This window comes from Triticum urartu, chromosome 7A (genome assembly GCF_056163025.1).
Source record: "Triticum urartu cultivar PI428250 chromosome 7A, HENAU_Tu73, whole genome shotgun sequence".
Classification (NCBI taxonomy): Eukaryota; Viridiplantae; Streptophyta; class Magnoliopsida; order Poales; family Poaceae; genus Triticum; species Triticum urartu.
This window is the reverse complement of record NC_141879.1, coordinates 662,542,604-662,551,476: the sequence shown is the minus strand read 5'-3', so window position 1 is coordinate 662,551,476 and position 8,873 is coordinate 662,542,604. Positions and strand designations below refer to the sequence as shown.

The window sequence follows — 8,873 nt, the reverse complement described above, 5'->3', positions numbered from 1 at the left end:
AAACACGTTTTCTATTTTTTTTTCTTTCGTGAGAGTCACGGTTTTGCTTCCGCGAGAGGTACGGTTGTGCTTTTGCGAGAGTCACGGCCGTGCCTCTCGGAAAAGGGAAAAACAAAACGCGTTTTCTATTTTTTTTTTCTTTCGTGAGAGTCACGGTTTTACTTCCGCGAGAGGCACGGTTGTGCTTTCGTGAAAGTCACGACCGTACCTCTAGGAAAGGGAAAAACAAAACGTGTTTTCTGTTTTTTTTCTTTCGTGAGAGTTACGGTTTTGCTTCCGCGAGAGGCACGGTTGTGCTTTCGCGAAAGTCACGGCCGTGCCTCTAGGATAGGAAAAAAATACGCGTTTTCTGTTTTTTTTCTTTCGCGAGAGTCACGGTTTTGCTTTCGCGAGAGGCACAACCTCGGAAACGAAAAAAAACACGTTTTCTGTTTTTTTTCCTTTCACGAGAGTCACGGTTTTGCTTTCACGAGAGGCACGGTTGTGATTTCGCGAGAGGCACGGGCGTGCCTCTTTCGGAAAGGGAAAAAACCGTGCTCCCGGTTCAGTTTTTTCTCCTGGTTTTTTCCGTTCGGTTTTTTTCGTGAAAAAAAAGTTCGTCAAAACCTATCAACATGGATCTAGTTTTGAAGATCTCGACGCGAGGAATCCAATGGTGAAAACGGTTTGAGATTTGGATGCACGGTTTAAGAGATAAAACATTTTGAATAAACGGATCTACGAAGAAAGGAAAAACTCCCAGATTGCGACAAGTGGCGTGCTGCATGTGCGCCACTTGTCGCGACCTGGGAAAGTGGGGTGTTCTTTGCAACGAGTACTCCTTAATTAGTGATTTCGGTTATTCCGATGGCTTCTAGAATAAACCTGAATAAGCTTTCCTCTACCCAACTTATTCTACTAGCCCAACCAATTTTTTTAAGAAGTTTAGTAACTTTCCGATGACTCATAATTTTGATTGGGCTTCTAGAATAATCTAGCTAGGGTACAACTTATTTTAGAAGCCCAAAATAACTGACCCTAAGGTTTTTCAGGAAAAAGTTGACACTTGGTTTTCTGTAAAAAATCTTGAATTCAAAACATGTTTGTGGATTTAAAATACGTTCACATTCACAAATTTGGAAGAAGTTCATAAATTCAAAAAAGATCATGAAGTTAAAGAAAATAATTATGAATTTGAAATATTCATGTTTTCAAAAAATATTTTGTGAATTTTGAAACATTCCTGAATTTGGAATAAAATCACAGATTTGAAAATTGTAACACGTCGGCCAAACCCATCGGTTCTAGGACTTTGTGCCCGGGGTCTAGGCTGGTCCTACAAACCAACATTAGTCTTTCATATGCACATTTTCTTTACTCGTACGCACCTGGAAACAACTTCTGAGCCTGTTATCCATACTTAAATTGCTCCAAGCCGAGCATGCTTAACTTTAAAATTTCTCTCGGATGAGCTCCTAGAAAATAAGGTGCAAACCTCGTAATTCTCTTCCCTCCCCCCAACCTAAGCGGCTATGCCAAATTATCCCCTCCGGGCCTCATCGGTTAGCCCGTGGATTCGCTCCCCCCCCCCCTCTACCTGCCGCTTCAGCGGCCGTGGTGGGAGGGAAATCCTAGTGCTTCCACTTTGGTTAGTAACTTAGGTTAGGTTTTATTTTTTGTCCTCGCATACGCGGGATCGGGTGGATGGCGACGCTTCTTTTTCGAGTTTGTCTTCCGGGCGCCGGTACTTCTTGAGCTCGTCCGTCTGGTTGTAGTCGACGGTAGGTTCTTGTCGTCTTCTTAGGGTGGTGAGGTTAGGGTTCGCGGTTATGTGCTGAGATTTGGTGTCACGTGCTTTAGATCTGTGCAAGAGTTTAACGGCAACAACTGTGACTCCAGGGCACGGGTTCTTAGGGCACGTGCATGAGGACTTTCTGACTGTCATCGATAAGGTTAATCCGGGTCCGATAGAGCGGTGACAGCGGCTCGTTCCGACGGCAATAGTAACCGTTCAGCGGCCTAAAAAATCTAAACATAATTTTTGTTATGTTTAAGATGCTTTATACTTTCGGTGAAATTTTTATAATTGATCCGATCCTTTGAAAACAAAAAGACATGCCTCGGAAAAAAAAGTACAGCCATCAACACCGAGACCGACGCGGTGGGCGGCAAACCACGAGTCGCTTTTCTGGGTCGTGCGGTGCCAGGTGTTTCGCTTTCTCTTGGAACGCCGCCCGTATCCGCTGCAGCGGCCGGTCCACGCCCACGAGAGCGAGGGCGAAAGCAGAGAGGTCGGTGACCTTCCATTCTTCCGAGCCACCGGAAGCACACGGACGGAGACGGCTTCGCTCGCAGCGTCACCAACAGAGCGGCGTGCAGCTCAAAGAGAAAAAAAAAGAAGCAGAGCGGCGTGATCGGACGGACGCGGTCCCGCGCTCCCCCGGCCCGACGGCTGCCAGGCCGCGAGCGACGTGGCGCCCGGGCTCCGCTCGTGTGTCAGACCAGACGTAGTACTTCCTTTCCTTGGAGGACTGTGCTGGACCACGGGACTCCACTCGGCGACTCCTGTTCTGTCTGCCAGGAGACGCGAGGCCGCAGCAGAGCAGGAGAAGACTTAAGTAAGAAGAGGCGGCGACGTCTCCGCCCTTCTCTCCCTCCTCCCGCCCCGCCGCCGCCGCCGCCCAACCGCCCGAAGTCAGTCAGGTACGCCCGGCACGGGCCCTCTCCTCTCTCTCTCCGTCCTCCAGGCCATGCAATTCGCGCCGCCCAGACCCGGGCACGCTTCCGCCGCCGCCCATCTCGCGGGACTCTGTTTTTTCGTTTCGCTCCGTGTAATCCCATCGGCGTGATCGCCGCAAGACGGGAGTTTTTTCCCACGGAGGCGGAAGGATTTCTCTAGGAATGAATCTCGGAGTGAGATGCAGGCATGCGGCATGCACGCACAAGCCCCGCTCTTGATCTCAATCCTTTTCCCTAGTTAATTCTTACCATTCTCATCTACGATGAGGAGGATCCTCCATCACTGCCCGGATTCCTTAACCCTCACGGTTCAGTGCCATCTTTTCGTTCGTGGCGTCTGAGATTGATGACCTCATGCCACTCCCGGCCGCCATTAAGCTCCACTAAACCCCTTTCCATATAGTATTATTTTACCTCCCTCTTGCACCACATGCCCGTAGGATCCCGTTCCAATTGCTTAGCTTCCGTATGGGATAAAGCTGGCGCTACTACGTCGCCGTTGAAGCTTGCAATTCAATATTAGCCACTGCTAAAAGATACTATTAGGTACTGTTTATTGTTTCTATATTCCCGATGCTGCGTTGGTAATCACACATTCAACCCCCTTTACCTCCCGGCCGTCCAATTTGCGCGGACGAATATATATCCCCGTCTGAAAAGCAGATGTCTTTGCCTCAGGCCTCAGAGCGTCGTCCCAATTGCCAGATCAAGATTGGTTGAAATTGCCACTTTTGTGTACACACACACTGTGACTCTGTGGTGTATCTTTTTGGTGTCCACTGTTTCCGGGTCTTGATGTTCGTTTACCTTATCTTCTCGTGTTAGTGGCTATGGTCCTTACAAGTGCAATCCTACCGCCGGGAAGATTTCTTACGCCTCCACTAGGCATATTCTTTATGTACTTATAAGCGGGCGAGATAGCGCCATTGCAAAGCGTACCTACAAATAACTGCGCCTTGTGTTGTGCTTGCAGCTCATCGGCTTCAGGGTGTCATCGGGAGAGAGTGAGTATGAGTGGCCCGAGGCAAGGCTCATCGCAGCCGCAGTTCATGACTAGTGTCGGGCAGAACAACAATCTCTCGAATGGACCGGGGACTCCTCTCATTGACAGCATAGATGTTGATCAGATTGTCATCCCCGAGGTATGCTACATTTGCTTGAAAGTTCTTGATTGGTTTTGAAGAAAGAAAGAAAATATATCACCATGGCATGCAGCTAATTTCAAGGGTTATCAGTTAGGCTTAGGCCCACTCTTTCCTCCTACAAGATTGTTCTTTCATGTGCATCTGATGTACTGTCGACGTGTAAAGAATTTGCAGTTTCTTGACCTTATGTGCCAAATCAGTTTGTTTGCTGAATTTATTTCTGGACAGTTGATACAGATGAGGAAAACTAACCAACTACTGGTTGATTTGTGCTGTTGCAGAAAAATAGCTGGAAGAACTTATTTTCATACATAGGGCCCGGCTTTCTCGTCTCTATCGCGTATATCGATCCTGGCAATTGTAAGATTAGCTGGATTTGGTGTTCATTTTGTTCCGTCTATTCATTCGCTATCGCTTTCAGCTCATGAAAATAAATTTTGTCCATATTGCAGTTGAGACCGACCTACAGGCTGGAGCACAATACAAATATGAGGTGTGTCCTTTTTTCCTTTGTCTCTAGCATATTTTTGGGTACTGTCCATCCTATCTTTCCTTTAAAGTTGGGAACTCTATGGACTGTACTTCCTTCATCTGCCATTCAGCTATCTGATGATTATATCTACCATTAAGCATGACCGTCTCGTTTTCTTGGCAGCTTCTTTGGATCATACTTATCGCGTCATGTGCTGCACTTGTAATTCAATCACTTGCAGCCAGCCTTGGGGTTGTGACTGGTCAGTATTACGAGACATGCAGCACTAGCACTAATCCTTGTTTCGTTGAGCGTATGTTGCTAATATTTTTTAAAACTTCCGCTGCATGACAGGGAAGCATCTTGCTGAGCACTGCAGGGATGAATATCCCAAGGTCACAAATTTCATCTTATGGATTCTTGCAGAACTGGCTGTAGTTGCGTGCGACATTCCTGAAGGTATTAAAACGTGCAAACGTTGCATTCTAACTGAACTACAGAGCTACCTGGATTCAGTAGTTCAGCCTTTTCGTCTTATTTGCAGATGATGTCATAGTACTATAAAGCAACTCCAAATTTAAAATAGCATTTTGTGATGGGGGAACTGTCAGTTAAAGTTGTAATTATATCTAACCAGCTTTGGTGGTTGCTTATTCGTTTCAGTAATTGGAACCGCTTTTGCTTTGAACATGCTCTTCAAAATTCCGATATGGTGTGGTGTTCTCATAACTGGGCTCAGCACTCTGATGCTCCTGTTCCTGCAACAATATGGGGTAAGAACATGTCCTGTTTATCTTCACCAGCAAGTATTTTTCTATGAGGTTTAGTTTTGATTCCAGACGTAATTTATTTTCTTGGAAGGGGCGATGTGTTTGTTTTCATTTGTTATATAACAGAACAAACCAGTATTTAAATGTGCTTTTCTAGCAGTTAGCATACATTAGCAGATCATCAGTATTGTATTAGTTCACCAGCACAAGCACTCTCTATATCTCTCTTGTTGCTCATGTTGCATATTGATTTGCTTTGTGCAGGTCCGTAAACTGGAATTTCTGATAGCATTTTTGGTATTCTTGATAGCAACTTGCTTCTTAGTTGAACTTGGGTATTCTAAACCAAATTCTTCAGAAGTTGTGCGAGGCCTTTTTGTTCCTGAAATTAAAGGAGATGGAGCTACAGGTCTTGCTATCTCACTACTTGGTGCTATGGTGATGCCGTAAGCTTCACATCCACCATGTTCCCTCAAATATTTCTATAATTTGTAACATCGGACCTTTTTCATGTTTTGATAAAAAAATGCAGGCACAATCTTTTTCTCCACTCAGCATTGGTACTGTCAAGAAAAGTACCACGATCAGTTCATGGGATCAAAGTAATCTATCTTAACTTAACCTAATGAATATTATCTGATATTTGATGTATAACTGAGTTTTTCTATCTGTGTTAATATACTCTTAATTTGATACCTGATTGTGTACACCTAATTTGTTTACCCTTGCTGATGTGCTCTACTAAATTGAGACTAAACAATTTATGTGTTCCGACTTCTGAGCATATCTGCGTTACTAATTTCAGAAGTACAAGCATGAAGTTGACATACATATGTTTCCACTTTCTTGCAGGAGGCCTGTAGATTCTATATGATTGAAAGTGCATTTGCCCTCACAGTAGCATTTCTGATCAACATCTCTATCATATCTGTTAGTGGTGCAGTTTGCAGTGCAGATAATTTGAACCCTGAAGACCGGATGAATTGCAATGATCTAGATCTTAACAAAGCTTCATTCTTGTTAAAGGTTGGTCAGACACTTGTGGTGTTTGTATTGTTTTATTAGCTGGCGATGTAGACTATGTTGTTCATTTTGTGCTACATACTCCCTCCGTCTGGAATTACTTGTCACGGAAATGGATGTATCTAGATGTATTTTAGTTATAGATACATCCATTTTTATCCATTTCTGTGACAAGTTAATCAAGGCGGATGGAGTACTATGGTTTCGGCAGAAGTTCTCTGCTAATCAGCTGGACATTTGTTGAAAGACGTTGCTGTATACGTCATGTGCTAAGCTGGGCGTTTGCAAAGGTCTTATGCAAACCTCCGTATTTTTCTTATTTTGATAAATATGAAACACTTTCTGATGAAAAAAGTTATCTCTTACTTTGAGGATTTGGCTTTTACTAATTTTTTGTTGAAGTAGTACTCATGCATTAAGGGCTCCCAAATAGACATTCCATATTGCAGTATACATTCTGATCCCATATCGCCTTTTGCCTATTGTTGTAGAATGTCCTCGGAAATTGGAGCTCAAAGGTGTTCGCTATTGCCTTATTGGCATCTGGCCAGAGTTCTACGATTACAGGAACTTATGCAGGACAATATGTCATGCAGGTTTTGTATCACTTCTATTACTATTCTTCATTGTTAGCCATATGTTGCAATCTGCAAAGCTTATTGGCACACCATATCTTGTTCTAATTCATGAAGGCTCCGACCATGTTGTGCGATTGTTAACGACATTTAGTATCATATTTAGCTTTATGTAGGTTTGATGTTGAAAGTAATTATTAGAATAACAAAATTATGTTTTGAATGTATTCTCGTATTGATGTTCCATCTTTTCTTGTTTAAATAAATTGTGAATAAAATGAGCAGGAAAGTTCGAAAACATGGTGTATCTACCATTGATTGCAGGCTTAATCAAGCTAAACTAGATTGTGGATAAAATGTGTAGAGATGGTAGTAAGCTTTGGGCAAAATATATGAACTGTCATCTAGTAGTGGTTGACCTTTACTCTTTTCTTACTCCAGGGGTTTCTGGATCTTCGGATGACGCCCTGGTTACGGAACCTTCTAACTAGGTCCCTGGCAATTGTGCCTAGTCTGATTGTGTCACTAATTGGCGGTTCCTCAGCAGCTGGGAAGTTGATTATCATTGCTTCGGTAATCACTGCAACTCTGTTCTTAACATCACATTGCTGATGATCTTTGCTTCGGTGCACTGCACATGCAGTCACACTGTTCATTTCCTAAGTCTACTTCTAACTAATCCCCTACTGCTGTATGCAGATGATTCTGTCATTTGAACTTCCTTTTGCTCTAGTACCACTCCTTAAATTCACCAGCAGCAAAACAAAGATGGGGCCACACACAAATTCAAGATTCGTAAGTCGTTCATCGCATAATTTGGATATACACAATGATGCTGCAGCAATCCAATTATACTCATATAATAGCGCGTCCAATTTCCATTCCGATGCAGATCTCCGTGCTCACATGGGCGATCGGCTCCTTCATCATGGTCATCAACATCTACTTCCTGATAACGAGCTTCGTCAGGCTGCTTCTTCACAGTGGACTATCCACCGTCTCCCAAGTGTTCTCCGGTATATTTGGGTTCCTCGGCATGCTGATATACATCGCCGCGATCCTCTACCTCGTCTTCAGGAAGAACAGGAAGTGTACCTTGCCATTGCTCGAGAGTGACGCGAAGCTTGGGGACGCAGGCCACACCGAGGGAGAAGGTTCTCTGGGTCATCTTCCGCGAGAGGATATCTCCAGCATGCAGCTTCCTCATCAGCGCCCTGCGTCTGATTTGGACTAGCCGAAGTAGCCGCAGTGAGGAAACTAGATATGTTTCTGATCATGGTGATGATGCAGTAGCTGCATAAGTGAAGAGTTAGGTGTCATCCGGTATTGATGTAGACAATCGAAGTGATTTTATAGTGGCCGAAGTAAAATCGTTCTTACGGAAATGGATAGTTGGTATAGTTGCTAATAATTTTCGATGGTACTATCGATTGTAGACAAGTGGGTCTCTATTATCTAGAAAGAAAAAAGAAAGAACGAATTTCATCTTTGGGTCTGTCTAGGACACATCTAGATGTGACATAGTTATGTCATATCTAAACTGATTTTCACTCTGTTTGTGGTCTATTTTTTTTGTCCTAGTTTTTTTTGTTTCTTGTTGATGCATTATATACTTGTGGGAGGTTAGATGTGACATCCTTAAAAAACATCTAGATGTGAATTAGACAAACTGTTCATCTTTTACTATAAGATGCAGCTCGCGACACGGTTTATCCAAGCTAACAGAAAGGATCCGATTATGTCATATCTAGATGTAAAATAATACCTCACATCTAACATGACGTTATCTACTTTGTGGCCCCTTCCTTACACCGATAGGTTCCTTCCTCCTGTTGACATGGTCGCTGGGCGCCGACACCAGGGCTGGTCGAGAAAGGGGTGGACTGGACATGCCCGGCTTCGTCGATCTAAATCGGGGAAGAGGGAGATAGACGAAAGGGGATCGACAACATCAAAGAGCACCGTCGTCGGGGAGGGAGGGAGGGAAGGAGGGCACCGCCGCCGAAGGCGAGAGAGAGAAAGAGAGAAGCGAGACAAACAGAGGCATCGGGTGGAGGGGACGACTTAGGTTTCGCCTTTCTTTGCGACGAAGCAAATGAGCCTTGCCAACATGGACTCAACTCCCTTGTCTTTCTCTAAAAAAAACCTCCCTTGTCTTGTAGCTTGCGGA

General features: G+C 44.1%; 1 protein-coding gene across 1 annotated transcript; it reads left to right on the top strand.

The window, feature by feature from the left end:
• Positions 1 to 2,547: 2,547 nt before the first annotated feature.
• Positions 2,548 to 8,192, top strand: LOC125520526 (metal transporter Nramp3). The gene is made up of 14 exons (XM_048685480.2): positions 2,548 to 2,682; positions 3,692 to 3,860; positions 4,145 to 4,223; positions 4,316 to 4,356; positions 4,519 to 4,597; positions 4,690 to 4,794; positions 4,999 to 5,108; positions 5,370 to 5,551; positions 5,638 to 5,707; positions 5,958 to 6,131; positions 6,620 to 6,724; positions 7,145 to 7,276; positions 7,403 to 7,498; positions 7,596 to 8,192. The coding sequence occupies exons 2-14, from the start codon at positions 3,729 to 3,731 to the stop codon at positions 7,935 to 7,937; spliced, it is 1,647 nt and encodes a 548-aa protein (XP_048541437.1). The 5' UTR covers positions 2,548 to 2,682; positions 3,692 to 3,728; the 3' UTR covers positions 7,938 to 8,192.
• The last annotated feature ends 681 nt before the right edge of the window (positions 8,193 to 8,873 follow it).

What these genes read in the sequence shown, in the direction of transcription:
- LOC125520526 (XM_048685480.2), top strand. Translation starts at nt 3,729, where the DNA reads ATGAGTGGCCCGAGGCAAGGCTCATCGCAGCCGCAGTTCATGACTAGT. An exon ending in GTATATCGATCCTGGCAATT is followed by an intron (nt 4,224 to 4,315) that starts GTAAGATTAGCT and finishes TCCATATTGCAG; the next exon opens with TTGAGACCGACCTACAGGCT. An exon ending in CAGGACAATATGTCATGCAG is followed by an intron (nt 6,725 to 7,144) that starts GTTTTGTATCAC and finishes TTCTTACTCCAG; the next exon opens with GGGTTTCTGGATCTTCGGAT.